Source organism: Eulemur rufifrons, chromosome 6, assembly GCF_041146395.1.
Source record: "Eulemur rufifrons isolate Redbay chromosome 6, OSU_ERuf_1, whole genome shotgun sequence".
Lineage (NCBI taxonomy): Eukaryota > Metazoa > Chordata > Mammalia > Primates > Lemuridae > Eulemur > Eulemur rufifrons.
Window position 1 is genome coordinate 42356319 of NC_090988.1, and position 27482 is coordinate 42383800.

Consider the following 27482-nt stretch of genomic DNA (forward strand, 5'->3'; position numbering starts at 1 on the left):
ATTACAGGACCACACTCTTTTTGGCAGGATTTCCTTGGTGTAATGCCTTCATTTTCTGTTCATTCAATGTCAACTTTGTAGCTGTGCCATGTCAGAACAATGATTTATTTTGTCACTTCTCAACCGTTATGTTAAACTGAGAAATTAATGAAGTGCCATTTTATTATTTAACATTTGACTACATCTAGCCTAAATCTGAAGACAAACAGGCCACTCCCTTCCTAGTGAGTAAATACTCTGGAAACCAACTTACACATAAAAACATCCCTACAAGAGGTGACACCCACCTGTAGTCCCAGCTACTGAAGAGGCTGAGGTGGGAGGATGGCTTGAGCCCAGGAGTTGGAGTTCAGCCTGGGCAACATAGGGAGACCTTGTCTCTAATTAATTAATTACTAAATAAATAAATAGCTACAATATTGATGGGGAAGGGGGTGGTGCAGGTTAGAATAGATGGTGGCACAGGCCTAAAGAAAAGGGGCTGGCTGAGACCAATAAGTACAGTAACTTTTTAAACTTCACAGGAGATTTTGATACACATACATTGTTCTCCCATTCTGCCAAGAAGCACCAGAGTAGAAGGCTGGTGAAGCTCGGTGAATAAGCAGTATAGTATTTCTTTAAACCGTGGATAAGCTTTTTTGTTATTGTTTCTTGTTTTTTGCTTTTTTGTTGTTGTTTTGTTTTTATTTTTTGGTTTTGGTGGGGGAAGGGGTTGACTCTCTTAAACTTTCATACAAAGCTTAAGTGGGTTTGCACCTACTTCCAGGGGTATTATCTAAAAAAGTATTAAGAACCACTGCAATAGGAACTATGTAATCAGAGTATCATCATTCCTATAGAAAAAAATTAAAATAATTTTCTGTAACATCTTAATAGATTAAAATGTATCCTCACATCCCGCTGGAACTCCAAGCATTATTATATATTCTAAAATTATCATTTCTAATTAGATAAATAAAAGCGCTTTTTTTCTGGAACCTATAGTGTATATATTCTTTAGCTAACCTCAAAATTTTGAATGACACTATGTAACACATTTCATAATTGAGGTCTCACTGGGGAGTATGGTAGGAACAATGTAATATCTAAATTCTAAATATTTATATATTCTATATATGCATATAAAAATAATTACATGTTCTATAAATAAGGAGAAAGAGATAAAAGAAAAAATAAAGTGAAAGTTCCTAAATATTGTAATGGTTTGCTAAGAAATTTTATTTAATCACCTCAGAAAATCTTTCAAGATGTAATAGATTTTAATCTGTCAGAATGTTTTAGAAGAGTATAAAAATACTTCCTTAATGCATAGGAATGAACAAGGGAAGCTTTCAGTCTAAAGCAAGAATTTACAATCATATTCTATCATATACAGTATATAATACAGAGTAAACTTTTCAGAAGACTATAAGGTATTTAATTTTCTTCCTGTGAATGTAACATGTCACTGAAACTTAAAGATACCAAGAATTTACAGACCAAATTCATAGTATTCTGTTATTCACATTATACGGTTCATTCATTTTGGTCATGTCTGGTTAGGAATTATATAACCACGATAGTGTAATTTAATAACTCAACCCATGAGTATTTTTGGAATAAATATGCAGTTTTTGATATTTTAATTCATGTTCATGTTTGAGCACACTGCAACTTTTAAATTATCTAAACTAACATTAAATATCAAAGCAAATTCTATACCAATTCTACAAAACAAAATCCATCAGAACTTCTTTCTAAACCACAAAGCACTTCCTAGAAAGCAAAAGAGAAGACTAGTTCTTAACAGCCCTCCTACAGATAAACTAGATGTTACCAATGCTTCCTGCTGAGTTACTATGATCACAGCTCTTTGTGGCACAAATTTTTTAAGCAACCCTGGAAACAGCTTCAAAGCTTTCTCAGAACTCCACAATGACATGATTAAGATTTAAGTAAGCTGCCCTCTTACTAGGTGTCAGAAACTAGCAGGCAAAGCCTACTCAATACTGGAAAGGGAGGAGGGAGGGATGAATGGATGGATGGATTAGAGAGAAAAAAAGTTAAGTAGGAAAGAGAGTTAAATCAATATAGATGAAGACATATTTATACATACGGATAGATCTTCATCTATGTATCTGTATCTATATCCAGGTAGATAGATTAGACATGCATATTGCATATTCTCACCTCATTAAATACATTTTGCAAAACCAATTACACAGCTGAGTACAAAATCTCAGAGTAAAGATTTCACCATTAAATAAAGTTTTAGAGCATGAGAAATTAGGACTATCAGTATTTACTATTTTGGGGAATAGAAAAAAACCTGTTAGTCATCCACAATAAGTTTCTTCCATTCTTTCCAATATAGTAATAGATATTGTAGATATTAATAGAAAAAAGACTAAACTATACACATCTCCACTGACAAATGGCTCCTTAAATGTTGCTGTTTCCCAACTTTCAACTCAGATCTCTTCTTCTGGGCTTTCACATTCTAATCTACTCCCATAGTTTCGATGACCACCTATAAGAAGGAATCTTCCAATTTTATTTTTCTATCATCTTTATCTTGAATCTAGACTCACATTTCCAGCTACCTACTGGCTAGCTCCACGAACATATTATTGATTTCCTCCGTTAAAGGCATAATTATAGATTCCTTTTCCTTATCCTTATAAAACAAGAACTATAATACTAATATGCTTCATTTTGGGCACTAGATGTAATAATTTTAAAATATACATAACTTCAACATTTGTAAATTACTTATAATCTACTAAGAGATCTTGAAATGTAATGAAATCTTAATATAAATTTGTGGTAAGTAAAGAATACTTTTTCAAAGCAAATTAGGCCACTAATTTAACTCTTGCACAATTCCAAATATGCACAGAGCAGATGTTTACTTAAAACAAGACACTACAAGACAACTTGTAAAGAGATAAAGCAAAAAGATTTGGTTTTCTCTGTTTTAAAGTTTAATTCCAAAAAAACCCACAAAAATCTGCTTTTTAAAAACGTCACTAGCTTCTGAACAACACTAAAAACTAAAACTTAAAGTTTTTAATTACACCCAACCAGGATTTGTGGTTGATATGTATACATACACACAACATTCAACAGAAAGAACTATGGAGCTATTTCCCAGTATTGTTAACCACATCACCTAATAAAAAAAAGAACTAAATCAACACATGTCACAAAGAGTTCAATTACATAACAATCAAATCAAGGGAAGGATAAATTTTTCTTTAGCCACCATGTGACAACAGTTATAAAGAAGCTATTATAAGTAAAGCTAGACTTAAAATTTTAAGCAAGTCTTCAAAACAATAAAAACACTTCAGTTAGTATTTAAAATAGGTCATAATCTATAACACCTACAAATTTTCTATGAACAACCAGTGTCTAAGAATGAAACACTACTGCAAAAGCTCACTTACAAGAAAAAGTAGAAAAACTTAAAAACAAAAATCTCACCTATCAAAGGTGAAAATAAAATAGAAAATAAACTAGCAACTCAAATCCATGTTATCACCTCACCTCAAGCAAACTTCTCTTTATGCCCTAAGAAGTTATTGTTTTTAATATCAATAACACACTTTTACTTTGGTGTTATTGTATTTGAACTAATGTAGTGTTCAAAGAGAAAAAAACAGATCTAATGATAAGCAGTCTCTAAGATAGACCTACACAGATTTCCACATGTTGCAAGGTGGTAAAATATTAATACTATGAAGCTGTAAAGTTAAAGATGGATATTGTAGTCCATACATCAAACACTAAAACAAGAAAGTCAAAAAAATTAAAATGGAATTGTTGGCCGGGCGGGGTGGCTCACACCTGTAATCCTAACACTCTGGGAGGTCGAGGCGGGTGGATTGCTCAAGGTCAGGAGTTCGAGACCAGCCTGAGCAAGAGTGAGACACCCCCCCCCCCCGTCTCTACTAAAAATAGAAAGAAATTATCTAGCCAACTAAAAATATATATATACAAAAAAAAAAATTAGCCAGGCATGGTGGCGCATGCCTGTAGTCCCAGCTACTTGGGAGGCTGAGGCAGAAGGATTGCTTAAGCCCAGGAGTTTGAGGTTGCTGTGAGCTAGGCTGATGCCACGGCACTAACTCTAGCCTAGGCAACAAAGCAAGACTCTGTTTCAAAAAAAAAAAAAAAAGGAATTGTTAAAAAAATTATATAATGCAAAGGAAGGAAGGAGGAACAGAAAAATGAAAAACAGAAAAAAATAAAATGGTAGCTCTAACCTAGCTATATCAATAAATCCATCAAATGTTAATGGACTTAAATAATCTGATTAAAAGGTAAAACCTAGCAGAATAGATATTAAAAAAAAAAGACCCAACTATATGCTACCTGCTAAAAACATACTTTAAATATAAAGACATAGGTGCTTGAAATTAATTAGAGAGAAAAATACAGACTATGCAAACAGTAAGCCTGAGAAGACCAGAGCAGCTATATTAATATCAAATAAAAACAAACTTCAGAACAAAGAGTATTATCTGTGTTACATGACATTTTATATTGATTAAAGGCTCAATTCATGATGAAGAAATGATAATCATAAATGTGTAATTACCAATAGAAGCTTCACAGAAATTGGTAACATTAAAGACAGAAATAGACAATTCCTGAACTACAGTTGGAGATTTTATACTTTTCTCTCAGCAAATAATAAAACTAGACCAAAAAATTAGTAAAGATATAGATTAGTAGTACTCGACAAGGACTAATTCATCCCGTAGGGACATTTGCCAATATCTAGAGACATTTTTGGTTGTCTCAACTTGGTGAGGAAGGGAAGAGAGTGATAATGGCACGTATGGGTACAATGCTCAAGACAGCCTTCCCAATAAAGAATTACCTGGCCCAAAAGGTGTCAACAGTGCCAAGGTTGAGAAATTCAGCTGTAAAAAATATTACCAATGACCTTGATCTTACTGATATTAAAAGAATCCTATAAATAGGCTAAAGAAGAAAAATCACATGATCACAGCAATTGATACAAAAAAGACATGTAACAAAATATCATTCATGACACAGGTTCTCAGCAAACTAGAAATAGATGTAAACTCCTAAACCCGACAAAAAGTATATAAAAACATCCTACAGCTAACATAATGCTTAATGGTGAAAGACTGAATGCCTCCCCTTAAGATTAGAAACAAGGCAAGGATGCACAATAAGGCAAGAAAAGGAAATAAAGGACATACAGATTGGAAAAGAAAAAAACTATCCCTATTTGCAGACAACATAGTTGCCTATATAGAAAATCTCAAGGAATGCACCAAAAACTTTTAGAACTAGTAAGTGAATTCATCAAGATCACAGGCATCAAGGTAAACACACAAAAATCAATTGTATTTATATATCATAGCAATAAACCTGTAGAAAATGAAATTAAAAATGTAATACCCCCTACCTCACACTATGTGCAAAAATTAACTCAAAATGGATGAAAGACCTAAATGTAAGAGCTTAAACTATAAAACTTACTAAAGAAAATAAAGGGCTAAATCTATGTATTGGTAATGGTTTGTTAAATATAACACCTAAAACACAGTCAACAAAAAAATAAAATAGATAAACTGGACTTCATCAAAATTAAAAACTTTTGTGCTTCAAAGGGCAAGATCAAGAACATGAAAAGACAATACACTACACAGGAGAAAATATTTGCAAGTTATATATCCAGTAAGGGACTTATATCTAGAATATCTAAGGAATCCTTACAACTCAATAATTAAAAGATAAATTTAATGCTAGAAATGCCATCTGAAAATGAAGATACAATCTAAGTAACATAATCAGTAGCATAGATCTTATGGCTACCAACCTTTGAACCCTAATGATAGAGAATGTACCTTTTCTTTAAACATTCATAAAACAATCACAAAACTGGGCACAAATTAAGCCCCAAAGAAAATTTTATTAAGTCCATACAAAGGAAATACTACAAATAACATTCTCAGGTAAGAATGTAATAAAACTAGAAATTAATAACAAAGAGGCCGTTTCATCTTCTTAAACTCTGTACTAAATCATTCTTATATCGAAGGAGAAATACCACTTAAAATTGCAGACTTTTCCAGAAAATGATAAAAAAAATACTACATATCAGAATCTATGGCATACAATTAAAATAGTGATCAGGGCCGGGCGCGGTGGCTCACGCCTGTAATCCTAGCACTCTGGGAGGCCGAGGCGGGTGGATCGCTCGAGGTCAGGAGTTCGAGAGCAGCCTGAGCAAGAGCGAGACCCCATCTCTACTAAAAATAGAAAGAAATTACATGGACAACTAAAAATCTATATAGAAAAAATTAGCCGGGCATGGTGGCGCATGCCTGTAGTCCCAGCTACTCGGGAGGCTGAGGCAGTAGGATTGCTTAAGCCCAGGAGTTTGAGGTTGCTGTGAGCTAAGCTGATGCCACGGCACTCACTCTAGCCTGGGTAACAAAGTGAAACTCTGTCTCAACAAAAAAAAAATAAAATAAAGTAAAATAAAATAGTGATCAGAAGAAAATTCATAGTTTTAAATACTTATATCAAATGAAATTAAAGAATGAAAATAAATTAGGCATCAAACTAAAAAAGTTTTTAAAAGGAATACAAATTAGTCAAATGAAAGTAGAAAGAAAAAAACAATAAAAATAATTAGAACACCAAAATAGAATACAAAAAATAGCAATAATAAATAAGATGACTCATTGAAAAAAATCAACAAAATTACTAACTTAATAAATAAGGGAATGGCACAATTATATAAAGTAAACAAGTTGATAAATACCATCAAAAACAGAAAAATCAGTCAAATCATAACTGATTACTTTGTAAAACTCCACATAAATACAAAAATCTTTTAAAATGGATAATTTCTGGGAAATGATTTTTCAGAAATAGAGAACTTTCTAGCTCTTAAACAAAGTTACTAAAACTCTCTATTGAGTGAGCTAAAAGCTTAAACAGATCAATTTTCATAGAGAAAACATAACTTTTTCTAAGAACTACCACCGAAAAGAGTCACCATTCCCAGGAGGTTTCACAGAGGCAAGTGACCAGAATTCAAAGGCCAGAAAATTCACTGTTTAAACTATTCCAGAGCTAGGAAGAAGGAGGAAAATTTCTGACATATTTTATGACGTGAATATGACAATCCACCCAATCCTGATAAACACACACACACACACACACACACACACACACAAAATGACTAGCCAATCTCAATTTCACAAATGATTAAGTGAGGTTTATTCCAGCAAAGCAATGATTATGAAATATCAGAAAAGCCATTAATCTAATTCATTATAAATAATAAATTTATTGGAAAGATCTGGTGATCATCACCTCAATCATATATTCAAACTTGCAACCATCAAGATATAGACCCCCTGATGGCCTCAGCATCATCTATGAAGTATATTCTTATCAAGAATTTTTAATTTAAATCTAATCAAGCCTTTAAACCAAACTTTAAGTTTATAGGAAATATACAAGATAAATGAACCAACTACACGATTCCCTGAGTTAATAATTCAGACAAACCAGAAATGTATTACATACAACACAACTGTCCTGGTCACTTCAGTAAGTCGATGCTGTGGGGGAAAAAGGTGGGGAGACTATCCTAGATTAAAAGAAAATAAAGAAATATAAAAAAATACATAAACTTTCACTAGATTCTAGTTCAAAAATGCTATAAAGGCCATTTTAGGACAATATAGACTGGATGGTATTGAGGAATGATTGCTAATTGTCTTATGTGTGATAACAGAGCTGTGATTATGTAAGAGAATATCCTCATTTTAGGAGATGCATGCTGAAATATTTAGAATAAAGTGTCACGATGTTTACAAAATGCTTCCACATGATTCACACATCCACACAAAACCATACATACACATACATTCATATACAAATAAAGTAAAAATGGCAAAATGTTAACAACTGTTGACTCTGGTTACAAAGATGTTTAACAGTTTCTGTTGAAAAATAGGCACATAACTACAAAAACGCTATTTTATTATTCAAGTGCTAAAAATTAGTATACAGTAGTATACTTGATTTAAAGCATTCGTAAAGGTTCACATATGAGTAACATATATTTTGAAAATATATTTTCAAAACCAATATTCACATTTTTAATTGATCAGGAAGTTACAATCACCAGAATAACTCTCTCATAACTATGGGCAAAAAAACAACAGTAATACTTAACACAGATACAACATTTACTATGTGCCAGGCACTGTTCTAAGCATTTTTACATATATTAACTCACTCAATTATCCGAACACTCCTTCAAGAAAAAATGGAAATCTTTCCATTTTTCAGGTAAGGAATAAGCCACACAGTGAGTAGCAGAGCCAGACTTCTACACCAGATCGCACAGCTCCAAAATCCATGCTTTAACTATCATGCTGTACTGTCCTTTCAGGTGGACAAACCTATGTTTCTAGCATACCGACTTGATTTTGCTGAGGTTATAATATCCACCAGAACTTTGAGTTTAGTAATTCTAAGAATCTAAAAGTACAACATAATCGAAGAGAGAACCACAAAAAATTAGATACTATTAATATCATATGTACAAACATGCATTAAGAGTCGCTTCAGGTAGTTTAAGTAAATATTTGTTTATCTGATAAGATCTATTCATACTCTTACTCTGGAGTCAATGACTACAATAAGCATTTTCATAAACTGAACGGTTTTAATACATGCCCCCATCTTGCTTCTCTGGAACAAAGGTAGATAAATTTCTGAGTAATTAAAAATAATTATTCATGAGATGGCAAATATTTTCTTATACAACAGCTTTAACTTCAATGGTTTACCTGACTGAACAGTTTATATAAGTTTATAGGATTTATAGAAATCTTATTAATTCACATGTAAAATCTCAGGTTGATAGCAATCAAAATATTTTTTAATGACAAGATGCCTTAAAAATAATAATTGATTTAACAGAGGTCACTCAATGAGCTTGAAGCAAAGTATAAATCTAGATGATAATAGAAAATTATTGTTAATTTTCTTGGATGTAATAATGGTATTGTATCTATGGAAAAGATCTTTCCTTAGAATTTGCATGTGCCATGTTTTAGTTAGGTCACATTATAGAACTCTAATTTTTTAGTGAACAGAGACTGAGTAATACTGCTCTATAATGTCAATCTTTGTACTTTTATAGACAATAAATACAAATAATATTAATATAAAATTAATTTTCAATCAAATATTTGCAGAACTGAAAGAATATACCTGGAAATATTTCTCATCCCAGGACTACAATAAATAAATGATAAGCAAAAAAAAGAAAAATTCTAGTTGGGGTGAGGGACAGGTAACCAGTTCTATTAAACAGATATGTAAAACTTTACCTGCTTTTTCTTTCAATTAGAATGGCCACATAAGATGCTGGCAAAGCGGCACCAAAGCCAGTAGTCCATGAGTAGAATTTTCCAAGTATCCTCCTGAAATTCAAATTTGGAATTTTTGTATGAAATTCCTAGTTGCTCATTTCAGTTATTATGAGTAAATGTTTCCCTTCTTAGTCTACCCTCTAACTAAATGTCCCCTAGCACCTCAAACTCAACATGTCCAAAACTAGACTTATTATCTTTCTCCCCTATCCATATGAACTTGTTCTTCCTCCTCTATTCTTCTAGGTTAATGGGCATCATCAACTACCTATCCACTTATATTTGATACTTACAGTCATCTTCAACTTTCTGTCCCCATATATTAAATCATTTCCTTAAAGTATTTCATATACAATTTATCTCTCAAGTTCCTCTCCAACCTACTGCCCCTGCCTTAGTTAAGTCCCTCACCATCACTCATTAAAGCTGCAACAGTAGCAAAGTAATGAATATCTCATCTCTCCTTCCAATAATTTAGTCAACCGTATTCATTCAGGCATTCCCTGCTGGTTATGCAAACCCTGTGTTCTTAGTTTCCTTATTTATCAAATGGGAATAATAACATTAGCTATCTCATGTAGCTATTATGAGGACTTCACGAGATGTCTCCCAGCACCATGCAAGGCACATAGAAAGTACTCAGAAAGTGTTAGCTATAAAATTACAATTATTATTGTTATTATTATCACTATTTTTAACACGTAATAGACATTCAACAAATGTTTTTCCTTCTGTTTCTACATCCACTGATAACTTTTTCTTACAGCACTTACTAAAGCATTTTATATTTTTAGTTTTATGTGTATATCATTTTTCATTCACTAGAGTATGTTCCTTGAAAGTAGGAATCTTCATAGTGCCTCATACATTATAAATGACCATTAGTGGCTTGAGTTTTTAAGGAGGAAACAAACAAAGAAATTTGGAGATGTCAGAAAGATTTTTTTTTCCTTTCAAAACAATATGTTCCTAAGCAAGGGAGAAGAAGCACATAAAAATTATAATTATCTGAACTCAGTTGGTCAATTGCCAAATGATGTATTATAGAAAAACAAAAATGTATATATACAGGTAAGAAACAACAATCACAGATAAAATAATATTTGTAATTGAAGCTCAGATTTAAAAAGATTAGAAAAGCTTTTAAAGACACATTAACTTGAGTACTTTCAGAAAACTGCTTGAGAAGACTGAAAATGGTTTTCCCTCCAATATAAAATCCACAGAGGACTTAACAAGTTATTGAATGTACAAACTAAAGAAAATGGACTCAATGAATCAGTTATGGGAGGAACATGGATGTTATTTTAATTATAAGTATTTTATCCTTCCAAAACTTAACCAAACAGGTTCATAGAACATAAAAAAAATGCTGCAATAGCAACATATACTCATAGCAAGTTTTTAAAACCTAATTATTTATATCCTTATTTTTAGAGCATTAATAAGTCTTAGAAACTTTCCAGAGAGCATGTGATGAAGAGAGTTCTTTACATAGATTTTCATGTCAATTTAAAGACATGATTTGCTTAATGCTATAAAATCTAAAAGTTTATAAATATTAATGCTGAGGGAAAAATCTATAAAAGATATTTGGAAATTATATTTTTACTTTCAGCTAAAATATACCTGCAGAAGTACTTTAGACAGCACTAATATGAGGATAAGGAAAAGTTATATTTTAGCTTGACACATTAAAAAAAAATTAGTTTGAGTTTTCAACAACAATCAGTGGGGAAAGACAAAAAGAAGTAAATATCTAATATATTTATGTTAGGTATGTCGCAGCACTCAAAAGACTGAATTCTATCTACATTTATATAACGTATAAAGCATGCAGCACAGGTAATGTATATAAGACTAAATCAGGAGCAAAGATTCCAACAGTAGGATATACTAGGAGTTAACTTATTGTTTTGTAGGTAAATATGTGCATTTTACAGTCCTTTTGAAGTCTGTTCTCTGCAAATGGCCCTAACCTATGCTATGGACAGTTGCTTTGAATTCCTGATCTATGAAACTGAAAAACTAAGAAATCTTGATCGACAACTTGGTAAATATAACAGGCCTCAGAAAATATATATTAAAGCATTTTTGCTATATAATCACACCAATAATTTGAAGTTTATTTTACATCTTGAGGCCAAGATGGGTTCATAAGCTTTCTTTGAGATAAATGTCAATTCACAGATTTAAAAAAAAAAAAAAACAGAGGCAGTAACCCATACAACATTTATGTAAACATGTTTATTTCCATTTCAACAAAGGAATCTGTATTAACATCTAGTGGTGATTATGAGTACCAACCTTAACAAGCAAAAGAAAGCCATATACAAGGCCCCATTAGCAGTCAGAAATGAAGCAGATTGTACGATCTCAGGGAGCAGTTTGTATAAATAATAGTCTAATTTTCGTTTCCGGAGAATTGCTGCAATCTGGAAAGAGAAAGGCTTTTTTGTTTAATCAACCAACTTTTCTCAATTACATTAGTTCTTACATCAAAGCTACTGAATAAAAGAATATAGTCAAAAATTAAGGTAAAAAATGCTGGCATTTTACTGGCTCCTCTATAAAAATACAATTTTCAGGACAGAAAAGAAGATACTTAAATTTATTCTTTTTGGATAGATACCCATTAGTGAGACTATGGGGTCAAATGGTAGTTCTTTGAGAAATCTCCATACGGTTTTCCACAGACACTCATAGGTTTGGACATTTTACACAATCCCATATTTCTTGAAGGCTTTGTTCATTTTTAAAATTCTTTTATTTTTTTCTGAGTGGGTTAATTCAAAAGATCTGTCTTCAAGCTCTGAAATTCTTTCTTCTGCTTTGTCTATTCTATTGTTAGAGCTTTCGACTGTATTTTGCAATTCCTTCAATGAGTCTTTCATTTCCAGAAGTTCTATTTGTTTTTTAAAAAAAATCTCTCTTTAATAACGAATTCTTTATTTGGTATTTCAAAGATTTCATTTTGGTTAGCATCCATTGCTAGAGGATTAGTGTGACCAGTTTGTAACACTCTGATTTTTCATACTCCCAGAATTATTTCTCTGGTTCCTTCTCATTTGAGTAAACTATCTCTTCTTCTTATATTTAAATTTACTTTCATCTGGACGGGATTTTTTCCCCCCTTGAAGATGTGACTATATTGTATGTTGTATAGAATCGTTTGTCATTGATTCTGGGTACTCCAAGCAACAAAGCAAAAACAAATCGGTATGATTTCCTTGGTTTCAGATATCCTTTGTGCAGTGGTTTTTTCAAATGCTGGTTATGGTAGCAACGTGCTGGGCATGTAAGCAGGCTCTCTACTTCCTAGGTGGCTGGGATGACTGGGGTCTCAAGAAGCTAACCTCCTTCCCAATCGCTGTATACTTGTGTAAGCAGGTTTTGTACTGGTATGTGCAGTTCAACCTATAGGCTAGCAGGTGGCACTTATGGGTAAGAGCAGGCTGTGGCAGAAGCAGATGGGTATATGCTTGTTCTCTGTTTACCAGGAGAAGGTATCAATTGCTTCAAGCAGAGGGCTAGTCTGTGGAATGTGTAGTGGCCTGAACTCCCTGCTCAGCCTGAGTGGGAAGCAAAGCTGGGTGGAGCTGAACCGCTTAGCCTGCCCTTAGATACTCCTATGGTGGGCACAAGCACCAGCCCTGATGAGGGTGGTGAGGGGATCTCCTGGTGAAATCCACCGAGAACTCTGTCAGGGGGTGGCCACCTCAGCTCCATCAGTGGCACTGCAGCTGTATGCAAAAACCCTAGAATGGCCATCCTCTACTGCACTTGGGCAGACCTCCTATGGGAGCACCACGGCTGTGACCACAACAGTGGGAGCGGGTTGGGGTTAAGTCTCCCTCTCCATGTCCATCCCAGAGGGCTGAAATCACTTGGCCACTGGAATGGAATCACATTCCCCCTTGCTGAGCCAGGCACAGTGCCCACGTCTTTGCTGGAAGCAGCACAGTCACTCTCTGCCACCAGCGGAGAGCTCTCAGGCACAAGGAAAGCGTGCACTCTTGTTCCCTTTGTCTCAAGGGGTACCCCTTGGGCACTGCACCCTTCCTTCCCTTAGGAGCATCCTTGCCCAAGGGCTCACTCCCCCCAACTGATCAAGGGAGCAGGCTGGGGTGCCCAGCAACGTCAAACACAGACTAGCCCCAATTAACATAGCCATCCCTGTCCACAGATCTCGCCACCTAAGAGAAAGCTCAGCTTCAGCAAATCTTCCATTTCAGTCTTGTAAGGTGAGGGAGCCCAGTCACGGTGCCTACGATTGGAACACACTCCACATGCACCATTTGATTCTGGTTGTGGGGGCCTTCCCCTCCTCCAGATCCAGTGTTGGACTCTTCGGACCAAGACTCAAACGCTCCCAGCAGACACAGCTGCCAGGTCGCCAACCACTGACTGGCTTGGCATAAGCCAGTTGACAATAGCATCCTCCTCTTGGTCCCCGGGCCAGGAAAATGCCTGCAGCTTTTCCTAATGCCTATCCCTCTCACAGTCTCCCGACCTCTCCCCAAGTTAGCTCCAGGGGTTGGGAGCAACAAGGTGCTCTCCAGTGGCCTGAGCTGCAAGGTCCCCCAGTGGAAAGGTCAAAGAGGGAGACTCTCTGCCCCCTGGGGCTTCACTTACTTTTCTCAGCCAAACACCACCACACAAGTTGCCTGCCCACCTTCTCTTCTGTGGGATCTGGTGTGTCCTTCGTTTTGGTGAATTCCTCTATTTCTTCTTGAATAAAAGCTCCCAGTGTTACTCTCTACACTATTTTGTTATTTCCATGCGGAAGAGGCTAGCTCACAAAGCCCCTAATCCACCATTTGGGGGGAAAAAATATTCAACCACATTTTTGTTGCCCCAACAGATTCAAAATAAAAACAGAATTTCAATGAACAGAATTGAAGTAGGATATTCATCTACAGTCAGAAGAAATCTCGTAATTTTTCTCTAAAAATTGTCAAAATCCTTTTAAAAAATAAGACCTTGTTTTTAAAAATATTTAGCATAACAAAGGAGGTAGAATTACTTTATTGCCACAAATAAATTTACAGAGTATATGATAGTTAATTTTATGTGTCAACTTGACTGGGCCAAGGAATGCCTAGACATTGGTCAAACATTACTCTGGGTGTATCTGTGAGGGTGTTTCTAGATAAGATTAACATTTGTCCTCCCTACGTGAATGGGCCTCATCCAATCAAGTGAAGACCTGAATAGAACAAAAAGATGAACTCCTGTCTGATATCGTGAACTGGGACATTGTTCTTGTCTGGCCTTCTGACTTGACTGAAACATCAGCTCTATTCTTGGGTCTAAAGCCTGCTGGCTTTCAGACTGAACTACATCAGCTCTCCTGGTTCTCCAGACCGCCAACTGCAGATCTTGGCAATTTTCAGCCTCCATAATTGTGAGACAACTCCTTATTTTACACACTTAAACACACACACACACAAAAACACACACCCCAAATGGTTCTGTTTCTTTGAAGAACCCTAATACACTATATCTGAATTGCTTCCAACATTTTTAAGGTTAAAAGTATAAGCAAGCTTAAAAGCCAAATACAAATATCTAAAACAAAATCAAGAGAAACCAAGTATCATAGACCAAAATTTACATATCCTTTCATAATTTTCAAAGCTTTTATATATGCACTATCTCATATGATTCCCACAATAAGCCATGAAGTAGTTAAGGCAGGATTGTCATCTATTTATAAATGAGAAAATCACACTATAAATCACAGAACGAAACAAAAACTCAGGTCTTGTACCTTATACGCAACGTACTACACCATGCTGCCTTATCAGATACAGACAACCAGCTTATTAAAAACAAAACAAAACAAAAAACTAGGTCAACTTGTTAATAACATATGCGGAAGGATACAAGCAAAGCTTCAAAAGTTTTCCTTAACTATTTATTGCAAAGCCTCCCTATAATGAAAATTATATTCAAACTTTAGTGATGACCATCAAGCCTTACATACCTTACCTATAATATCCCTACCCTTCCACTTTCAAAATGTATATAGAAGTTGAGATAGGCTTTCAAGATAAACATGAAAATATACTTAAGATACAATATTAAAACAAAATATGATCACAAACAAGGCTCAGATTCAGCCCTGCCTACCTTTTTTACCCATGTTCCAAACTAAGTAAGTAAAATTAATATTTTTGGTAATGTAAGGACAGTCTTAAAAACACACACCTTTCACTTCAATTTTTACTGATGTAACTTACCATGTAGCACTACAACTTTAAACCAAACTTTCATACCCTGTCATCTTCTTTATACTTAAATACAAATATCATGGACTCTAACATGAAATATCTCAATTAATGGAAAAAATTCTAATAATATGCTTCTTATTGAAGAACTTTATTCAGATGAAAAACAGAAACTCAAACAAGCCTTTAATATAGTGTTATATTATGATAATTGAAGAAAAATGAACTTAAAATATTATAAGACCCTTAATCATCAAAGCACCAACCACTATTGTGCATTACTATGTGCTCAGTATAAGTCCTTGGAGATGTAAACATATTTCACATTCAATATACTACACATTCAATATAATACAAGTAATTTTAACACAAAAAATGTACCAACACATTTTTAAAAGTCCTTTGTTAAGCAGTCACTTCAATTAACTCTCCTTCCCTAATTATCACTTAGCAAAGTGCCTGGTAGTCACTCAGTAAATATTTGATGAATAAATGATCAATCTATTATCAAAGTCTTACCACATCTTTGATCACTTCCAAAGCTTAAACAGATAGCTTTATGCAATGTAAATTTGTGCTCCAGCTTTTTAATCCACATTGTCTTGTCATAATCAATAAACGCAATTATTCATGTATATTAATATATTGCTTACATGCAAGAATTTTTTTCTCAAAGTCATAACTCATAAAAAAAGAAAGTTGGCCAGGAGCAGTGGCTCATGCCTGTAATCCCAATACTTTGGGAAGCCGAGGCAGGGGCATCACCTGAAGCCAAGAGTTCAAGACCAGCCTGGGCAACACAGAGAGACTTCGTCTCTACAAAAAATTGAAAAAATTAGCCAGGCGTGGTGGCATGCACCTGTAGTCCTAGCCACTCAGGGAGCTGAGGCAGGAGGATCATTTGGGCCTCAGTTTTCAAGGCTGCAGTGAGCTATGATAATCCCACTGCACTCTAGCTTGGACAAGAGTGAGGCTCTGTCTCAAAAGAAAAAAAAAAAAAAGAAAGTCACTTTCTATGTATTCCTTAGAAATGCTCATTTTTTTACAATCTGGCCGTTGTCCAATTTAAGATATTCCCCAGAAATCAAAAGTTCTCTGTTCCAAATAACATAAAACTTAGATTCAAAAATATAAAATAAATTGTGTAATTAAATCTGGATTGAGGTGAATAAGCAAAGAGGAAAATGGTATGAAATGCAATCAAACAAGCAATAGATATGTCACATAAGACTCTGTAGGCCATAGTAAAGATTTCACATTTTATTGAGAGTTATGAGCAGAGTAATACCAAGGACTGAGTTGCATTTTTAAAGGATATGAGATAGGTATTTTATCCCCATTTTATAGATGAAAACACTGAGGTTCACAAATGTTAAGAACCTCACACAAGGTCACAAAGCTAATAACACAGGGCAGGACTGAGATTCAAGCCCACGCTCTCCTCAAACTCCCGGCCTCAAGACTTCTCTGTAACACTGTCTCCTTAATCTCTTCATACCATTCTGACTGCTTCTTCCTTTTTTTACTCTCTGCTCCAAATATGAACATTCCCCAGGTTGTCATCTCTCAATTCTTTCTCGGTTGACCCAATCCATTACCAGAGCTTCAACTTTCATCTCTGTGCTTACGACACCTAAACCTAAATCTCTCTCAGACAGCAGCTCTACATGTCTCATGGGCATTCACTGCTTATATACTGCACTGGTAGCTAAACTTCAATAAGCCCCAAAGCAATCCAGCATATTTCACTGAAAATATTTTTTTCCAAAGCATTACCTTCCATATATTCCATTAAACAAGACATAAAATCTTATAGCTTTCTTTGATTCTTCCCTCTACCTTACCTCTAAGTCACTTAATCTAACATTTCTATATACCACTGCCAGATTAAGCTTTATAAAATAACTCCAAGCATACCATCCCGTTGGCAACCTATACTACCCACAAATAAAATGTAAACTCCATCTGCCATTCCCCAAAGCCTACCATATCCTATTCTACCTAAATGTCTTTGTTCAAGCCATTCGTCTCCCTTATTCACCACCTATTTCAACCTTTCCAAATCCTACTTTTCCTTCAAGGCTACTAAAATACCATCTCTTCCATTAAGTTTTCCCTTATCTTCCAGCCAAATGTGATCTTCTACCACTGATCTCTCAAACTATTTTATCTGTACCTTATGGTATTTATCTCAGTGAATTTGTATTACAGAAGTATGATACCTAATCTCCCCTCCTAAAATATAAACTCTGAAAGTATGAAGTATGTCCCACTTGTTCTATTCTCCATTATACCTCATAGCACATAGCTATAACAAACAGCAAGCACCCTGCAAATAGCAGACTCAATAATACTTGATAAATAAGGGACAAATATTCCAACTCTAACAGTCTAGGTTCAGATATTACTAAATCTAATCATCAAATCTCACAGTCTCTCCCTTCATTGGTGTATATATTTCATCAATATTTATCAGCAAATAACCAAAAAAAAAAGTTTGTAAGAGTCAAAAGTTCAAAACAAATATAATTTTCTAAATAGTAAATAAAAGGCCTGATTATTCAAAATAATGATGATGAAAAAGTATTTATTGCATATTAATAATAATGAAAAAGTATTTACTGCAATAGTAAGCCTTCACCTCTCAACTAGAAGTGATGTGCTAAAAGTTTACTTTGTACTCAACAGAGAGCAAAGAATAATAAGTCACATACAAAAACAAGTTCAACAAATTCAAAATGTCACATAAATAAGAAAATTCATCATTAATTGTTCATTTAAAAGAAAAAAGACCAAATGAGTTGTTGCATCTTCAAAGACCAGCACCCTAATCTGGAGGTCCAAAGGGATAACAACAAATCATGCAAAAATCATCACTTAATACAAAATGATATTAAAAAGATTGTAGTTATTGAATAGAGAGAGAAGGTGAGCCCCTCACTGACACTCCTGTAAACTAAGTCTCAAGCAAAAATCAAAGGCGGATTACGCACAGATTTACAATTCCACGGTCTCCAAAGGTCAAATAATCCAGATAGATATTCTCAGTAGTTTGCATTTTTTAAGCAAAAACAAAACAAATACCTGTTACCTAAAATTTTGAAAAGTCTCATTGCTATTCTTGTTTCCTCTAGAAAACCTGCTAAATCACTGCCTTTAAAAACTCAGTCTGTATCACTGAAATAATTTCTTCACAGTTAGTGGTTTTCAAGCCTTTAACAACTGGGGACTGTCCATAAATTGTTTTTTTATTTCTAGGAATTCCAACTCTTGTTTAAATGTTTACTCAGCCTAGAAGTGATGAACTAATCCTTTATAATCTAATAAATTTGTTAGATTATAACAATAGATTTGTTACATTAAATGGTTCAAAGGAGGTAAATATTGAATAAACATATTCATACTCTGAAGAAAAGTCTAAATGTCTAAAGATCAATGAAAAAGCCAGGTTTGTGTTGTTTTGTTTCTGTTGTTGTTTCGTTTTGTTTTTGAGGCAGTGTGTTGTCGCCCAGGTAGAGTGCAGTGGCATCATGATAGCTCACTGCAACCTCAAACTCCTGGGCTCAAGCAATCCTTCTGCCTCAGCCTCCTACAGGCCTGAGCCATGACACCCAGCCAATTTTGCCATTTTTAATAGAGACAGGGTCTTGCTCAGGCTGGTCTGGAACTCCTGAGCTCAAGCAATCCTCCCATCTCGGCCTCCCAGAGTGCTAAGACTGCAGGTGTGAGCCACCTCACCCAGCTGAAAAAGCCAGTTTTTAAATCATTCCTTCCCCAAAACGCAAAAGGCTCTACTTTGAACTCAGTTAAGTCTCTAATGCCAATATAGAAGTCCTCAAGAAAGCCACCTAGGAAAAGAAAAAGTCTTGGAATCACCTGAGGTTAGTGAACAAGTTTTCCTTCTTAGGGAAGGCAATTAAGAACCTAAACAGCATAGAATCCATACTCTCAAATGGGCAATTGTGTATTTCAAATTTGCCACAAAAACCAAAGATGCGACTTTCCGTAATTTTAGCAGTAGTCTAGGGTTTAAACAATTTAACTACTGTTTTGTGTGTATGTGTGTGGCAAGGGGTACCACTTATTTTGAATGTGTGGCAATAACTAACGTCCAAGAAATAAAATATAACTTCCTAAAATACATTTTTGGTACATGAATAAACTTTTAGCATATATTATAAAATATGTAGGATCATTAAAAAAACTAAAAGAAGTGAATTGATGACTGAAGATTGATATTTTTTTACAAATTGTGAAAACAGAAAGATTCACTATTAAAAGGAACAGTACATCTACATGTTGAAATGGTTTAAGTAGTAGAAGGTGAATACTCACTGAGAACAGGTGTAGACACCACAATAAAAGGAAGCATGAGAGCAGATGTATAGAACAAGAGAGTAAATATGATAAATAAGACCCATTTTAAAGGTTGCAGAAAACACTCTTGGTTAAAATCTTCCCCCAAAGCAGCTTCCCTTCAGAACTTCTCCATTTCTACCAATAACAGCAACTGTGTCAAATCAGACTTGAAATTCTAGAAGCTAAACAAGTCCTCACGCTGCCCCAATATCCTCAGTCTCTAAGTCCCGTTCATTCATTCTGTGAAATGCCTCTAGAAGTGCCATTTCATTTTCTGGAGCAGATCTGCCCAGTATCTCCTCATTCCTACACTATCCATGAGTTCCTTCATTCGTACCTGCACTCACTCAGACACTTATTAAGCATTTTTTAAAGTACTGTGTTAGTTCTGAACAAACCACTATTCTAACAGGAGATAGAGACGTAGATCACAATTAATGCACTATTTCAATAACGACACTACTTTATTAGGGGTCTACTAAGTGACAGCTGCTATTCCAACACACAATTATCCCATTTAAGTACTCAAAACAGCCCTTAAAAAAAATGGGTATAATTATTTTCTGCAAAGCAAGAGATTAAGGCTCAAAGCAATGAGGTAATTTTCCTAAGATAACATTGATAGTAAACTGCAAGGTGGAATTCCACAAGAGTTCTGACTCTTTCCACCACTTGTTGAATCTACTGCATCAATTTTGAGCAATCTTTCCTATCCAGTCTACCCAGTTCCTATCTAGTCTAACCAGTGCCACCAATATCATCATCTTAAAGCACCATTTTGTACTTGTAACTCTTTTGCTCAAAAAAACCCTCAATTTCAGACATTGCCTCAAGCTCAAAAAAAAAAAAAAAATCCTCAATGGCTCCTTCAGCTGATCTTCAGTCTGACTTTGATCCAAAAAAAAGCTGATAACTGCCTCCCGTTTTTTTCTCTTACTAACTCTAAATCTTATATATCGCTCAATGTTTCTAACCTTCAGTTTTCTTACCAATGAAATGGGGATAAGTTATGTGAGGATTAAATAACATAAAATATGTAAAGCACATAAGTGCTCAATAAATAGGATTTATAGCTCATAACTCTTGTACACAAACCTTCTGTTTTAGACAATGCATGTATCACTTCTCTTACGAAATCACTTAGATTTCTCCCTCAATTTACACTATTCTGCTTCCTCTCCATTAATAATAAGTACTGTATAAATATCTATGAAATGAATCAATGTCTGTCCATCCTTATCTCCAAGGCCCAAGTCAAATGCCACTCCCTCCAAGGAGCCTTTTCTAGCCACTGTCCATGAACTTCACTCCTAATTTAAGTGCCACTGGGGAATGAGGGAGAAGAAAATGCATAATTATTCAAAACCTATTATATACTAGAAAATATATGACACATCATCAATGCATTACTTCATTTAATTCTCACAGAGAAAGATAAAGTATCATGTACAAAGTTAAATAGCTGGTAACTAACAGAGCTGAGATTCAAATCCAGATATCCCTGATTCCCTTTTAAAGACCAACTTCTTCCCACCATACCACCTTGCAACTTGGTACGTGGAGGTACACATTTAACCAACAAGTATCCAATACTTACAAAGAGCATAGTGTTGCTAGATCTGTAAGTAGCCCCACACATACATATATAACTGAAACAAAACTATCATGAAATAATGCTTATCCTTAGCACCTGCAATGCACTCTAACACTTTCTATTCTCTTCTATTTCACTTAACATAAAATGCTACTTAGTTCCCATTAATTTTATTTCACAACCACTGATAAGTAGCAACCCAAAGTTTGAAATACATAGTTAGAAGGGATACAAGGCCACATGAGATGGAAAATTTGCCCTTGAGAAGTATTTAATCTAGTTGGAAATATAATAGTAAAATACGACTCTTTTCCTGACTCCCCCACTCCACCCTACCTCGCTAAGTGGAAGAACTTATGTTCCTGTTTCTCCCTTGAACTTCCCTATCATAGAACATAATAAATTGTCCAAGCTATAGATACAAGTATCAGACATTCAACAAACATTTGTTAAATGAATGAATGAAAGTGCTATGGATTTTCAGAGGGAGAATTACATAGCATAAACTCTCCCCATCACAATCCTCTGAGGGCAGGAACAATCTTTTTGTATAGTTGAATACATCAGGAGCTGATAATGTTTTATAGATGTTTTATTTAAAAAGAAATCTGAGCCATAGACTGGCCTCAATTCATGCAGAAAAGCAGATAAAAATGAAACTTTGACAAAGAAAATCAAGGAAAAAATTTCCAGCTCTAATAATAAGTTTATTATTGGCCTCTACTCTAGATCCTTATTATTCAAAGTGTGGCCCCCACTATTAGCATTACCTGGGAGTTTGTTAGGAATGCAGGCTCTCAGGCCCCACTCAAACCTACTGAATCAGGACTCCCATTTTAACATGATCCTCAGGGGATTCCTAGCACACATGACAGTTTGAAAAGCATCAGCCTATATGATAAAAATCAAACAGGCTCCTGCAACCTCAAGAGAGAATATCACCATCTTCTTCTGTGTTATCTCTGCAATAAATAAACAGGCTATTCAAGTAATATTACAGTTATAGCCACGACACACTTTCAGGCATATTAGGATATAAATCCAAATTACTTAAATGAGATATAAGAATTCATCACTGAATATTGGATGAAATTTTCTCTGCTTTCTTGGGACACAGACTTTATAAGGCAAGAAAATTAGACAATGAACTTAAGTGGCCAAAGTCATAAATCTTTAATATCAAGGATGAGGTTATTGAAAAAAAGATATTGGTGAGAACATTCAAGAACAAATATCTTAGTTCTCAGTGTTACATACACATATTTCCAAATAGTCTCTATTAACTGCCCTACATGTAAAGTTGTGTATGGATCTAGATGACATAAAGTCAGATCTCCTAAACACCAACACAGACTCAAAGACTGGAATCACCCTTTAAACCACCACGTACAATCTCAAGCCAGTCATCTATTTTGTTAACTTGCAAAAACACTTGCAAAACCCTCAAGTCACAATCTTGTCATTCCACACTGAGACAAGATCTGTGGCCACAGGGACTTAAGGTCAAATATACCCTTTTTCATTGAAGGCAAAATAAAACAGGGGAATTAGATGAGAGAAGATTGAAGGCCATACTCATAGCCTCGCTGACCTACAAACACCTCTCCATCAAAAGGCAGGAGAGAGGAAAAATAACGCAGGTCTTTGAATTCATGTTTTTAAGTGTCCTAAACTTAATCCTAAAAGTTGGGCGCCCATTCTGTTCCCAGCAACAGGCTTTCAGATGACAGCTCATCCTCTAATTCCCCTTCCCCTTTTCCTGTGCAGGAGTTAGGCTATCCGCCCCTTGCGACCTTCCCCATCCCACTCACCCCTTCACCAAAACACTCTGACCCCTCCAAAAGAGAAACCGACACGAGGCGAGTCCCCCAGAGCTCCTCGGGTGCGCTGACTGCAGCCCCCCAGCCCACCCTCCATACTAAATTCGCCCTAGGGGAGGGACTGACGGGTCTCACCAAATACAGAGGGGCATAGATCTTCAGAGACTCCTGCAAGGCGCCCCCGATGGTTTGCAGGAAGGAGACCCGACAGGAAGGGTGCCAAGTGTGGCCAATCTCGTAGCAGTTATGAGGGATGGACTTGCTGAAGGCCGCCATGACGAAGAGCAGCGCGGAGGGCCGAGGAGGTGGAGAGCCGGCGCTCGGGAGAGAGGGCCACCAGAGCCCAACTGCCGCGCTCTCGCCGGGCCTGCAGCCGGAGGTGCGGAATGGAGGGGAAAGGTCACGCGAGCCGGGTTACTCTGGGCCAGAGTCCTCGGATGTTGAGCGCTCGGCGTATCGCAGCTCAAGGGGGCGGGACGCGCACCGGGGGGGCGGGGAGAGGCGGAGCGTGCGCGCTCCCTCAGGCGGGCCTCCGCCGGCGTGCGCTCCCGCGGCCTTGGCGCGCGCCGACCCTCGGAACCCACCGCGTCTCGGGGAGCTGAAGAGGAGAGAATCTTCGCCCCGAGAGCGCGCGCTTCTCCAGCTGGGAGCGCGGCTCTCGCACGCGCCTGCCTCCCCACCACGACGCAGTGCCCTGCGCTGGGGAGCGAGCGCTCTGCCGAGTGCGCAATGGTTCGCGGCTTGGGTCAGATTATACTTCAGTCTCCGAAGCCGGGCAAAATGCAGCTGAGAGTAGTGAAAGAAAGGGATTAAATGTCTTTGTTGGGAGCTAGTAGAGGAGGAGGGTTGCCAGAGGAGTGCCTGAGGCAACGTCCTCCCCAGAACAGCCAGCTCCCCTTCTCTAGCGGCCAGATAATAAACAGCTGAGGCTGCCAGCTGGTTACAATTGAACTGCTCTCTGGGAAGGCTTGACAAAATCTCAGCTGTGTTCATACACCTACCAGGTGGGGAAAGGGGGCTGGGAGCAATCCTACCTACAGCATCCTTGACAGATGCTCATCAACCAAACAGCGCACGCAGTGGAGACAGCAGTGGTGTGTTAGAACTCAAACCTGGCTAGGGATCTTGGCCAACCATTAGCGTAAACAGGGATTTGTGTGGCCCATGAGTCATATAACCCCTCTAAATGTCAGTCTCCTTACCCATAATGACCTAGTTTCTTTGGAATTCTAAATTCTATAGTTTCTTTCTTTTATTTTTTTTTTTTTTTTGTAATTTTTAAAAGTGATTTCTCATCGCTGGAACCGTATTTTCTTTATTCTTATATTTTATTTTTTGAGACAGAGTCTCACTCTGTCACCCGGGCTAGAGTGCCATGGCGTCAGCTTAGCTCACAGCAACCTCAAATTCCTGGGCTCCAGTGATCCTCCTGCCTCAGCCTCCCGAGTAGCTGGGACTACAGGCATGCGCCACCATGCCCGGCTAATTTTTCTATGTATTTTTAGTTGTTCGGTTAATTTCTTTCTATTTTTTAGTAGAGACGGGGTCTCGCTCTTGCTCAAGCTGGTCTTGAACTCCTGACCTCAAGCGATCCTCCCGCCTCGGCCTCCCAGAGTGCTAGGATTACAGGCGTGAGCCACCGCGCCCAGCCCTCTATGGTTTCTTAAAGCAGGAACTTACTCCCTTTAGAGAAATTCCATTCTAATCTTCCAGTCTTCATTCATTCATTCTACGAATATTTATTGAGCCATTACTATTTTCCAGACACTGTTCTAAGCCCTGAAGAGACAGTTGTGAATAAGACAGATAGGTTTCTATTTTCATGAAATTAACATTCTAGAGGGAGAAGACAGAAAATAAGCAAGAAAACCAAACAAGATTATATAAGATAGGTATAGTTGTTGGAGGGAAATAAAAGAGAAATACTCAGATGAAAAGCCCAAAACAACAATGATAAAAAGATAAAAGTTTGTCTCTCTCTCTTTCCCTCACTCCCCTTCTCTCCCCCAGTCTCTTAATCATCCAGGCTAAGATGGTGGCTCAAACCACCAAGAATCCCAGTCTCTTTCTGACAGGCTATTATTCTGCCAACTGTTACCTGTGACTTCCACTCTGACTTATAAAATAACTGTGTCACCTAGCATAACAGCCACATGCTAGCCAGGAAGACTACCAAAAGGGGAAAAGAAGGACATACTTCCTCTCTTTAAGAAAACTTCCCACAAGATCCATACAAACCATTTTTCCTTACATCCCTTGGCCAAAGCTCCATCAAATGGCCACACCTACTTGCAAGAGAGGCTAGAACTATTTTTTTTATTATTATTAATTGGGCAAATTTCCAGCTAACATTTGGGTTTTACTACTGTGCCAAATAGAAAGAACAGATACTGGGGGCAACTAGCAGTATCTGCCATAGTTCTGCAGCTCTGGCTACCCAAATATCTGAGCACACCAATCTTCCCACAGATAAACATATTAATACTTTCCCTTCCCAAGGGAAACAACCTAAAATCCCATGTAGTTACTGTAACCTATTCAAAGTCCAGATCTTTCTCAGGACCAGATGCAGCTCTTATGTTAAAGTTATCTTCCCCCTCAATACACCCAGTATACGATGGTGGAATAGGAACAAGATAATCACAATATTAAAAAAAAAAATCTCCAATTCATAAAGAGGATCAGAAACATACAACATAAACTTGTCCATAAAAATGACAGGAATAGCAATGCAAGCCTGTTTTACTTAATTTCAATAATCCATCCCTGAAAATCTGAAGGTCTGTCTGCAAGAAAGTGTTAAGTAGGAGCCTATTTTTTTAATTTTTAGCTATTATGGATACATAATAGTTGTATATCTTGATAGGGCACATGTGATGTTTTGATACAGTAATACAATGCAAATTAATCAAATTATGGTAATGGGTATCCATCAACACAGGCATTTATCGTTTCTTTATATTAGGAACATTCCAATTACACTCTTAATTTTTTATTTTGAATTATTATGGATACATAATAGTTGTATATTTTTATAGGGTACATGTGATGTTTTGATACAGGTATACAGTGTGAATTAATCAAATCAGGGTAATTGAGGTAGCCATCACCTCAGGCATGTAACATTTGTTTGTGTTAGGAACATTCCAATTCTACTCTTACTTATTTTAAAGTATACCCCAACTTATTATTGATCATATTCACTTTGTTCTGCTATCAAATATTGTTCATTCTAACTATCGCACTATATTTTTGCACCTATTAACCATCCCCACTTTATCCCCACCCACTACCCTTCCCAGCCTCTAATAACAATCATTTTACTGTCTTCATGAGATCCATTGTTTTTAATATTTAGCTCCTACATATGAGGAAGAACATGTGAGATTTGTCTTTCTGTACTTGTTTATTTCATGTAACATAATGTTCTCCACTTCCATCCTTATTGTTGCAAATGGCAGGATTTCATTCTTTTTGTGACTATATAATATTCCCTTGTGTATATGTACCACAATTTCTTTATCCATTTATCCATTGATGGACACTTACATTGATTCCAAATCTTGGCTATTGTAAATAGTTCTGCAATAAACATGGGAGTGCAGATATCTTTTCAATACATCAAATTCCCCTCCTGGGGTATATACCCAGCAGTGGTATTTCTATTTTCAGTTTTTTGAGGAACCTCCATACTGTTAGTAGGAGCCTATTTTTAACCAGGAAAAAATAAAATGCATTACATATCAACCCAAAGATTCTTAATAGGAATTTAAAATAAAGTAAAATGTAAAATATAAGCAACAAACTATCATGTTAAGATCCATAATACTTTAAAAATAGCATTTTATTCATCAGACAATACAGTTACCATAAGTTGCTTCTGAATGTAATAGCACATACAGTCTACATGCCTTATAATAAACAATATGTTTACCATGTAGCACAGCAATTACACAGCACTGACTAAGGAAATTTTAAAATTACAATTAAAACCAGGCAGATTTTTTTAAATTAATTGTGAAATGGAGACTTGAAGCTTAAATGAATT

General features: G+C 36.1%; 1 protein-coding gene across 3 annotated transcripts in view; it reads right to left on the reverse strand.

Moving 5' to 3' along the window:
- Positions 1–23971, reverse strand: part of TMEM135 (transmembrane protein 135) — a 207813-nt gene extending 183842 nt beyond the window's left edge. For 2 of the 3 annotated variants that reach the window (XM_069469096.1, XM_069469095.1), the window contains exons 1-3: positions 23570–23971; positions 11736–11863; positions 9387–9479 (exon numbers count right to left, since the gene is read on the reverse strand). In XM_069469096.1, the coding sequence (XP_069325197.1) occupies positions 9387–9479; positions 11736–11863; positions 23570–23710 (362 nt within the window). In that variant the 5' untranslated portion in view covers positions 23711–23971. The remainder of the gene's footprint in view (positions 1–9386; positions 9480–11735; positions 11864–23569) is intronic. The other variant, XM_069469097.1, reaches the window with a different exon arrangement.
- Positions 23972–27482: the final 3511 nt, after the last annotated feature.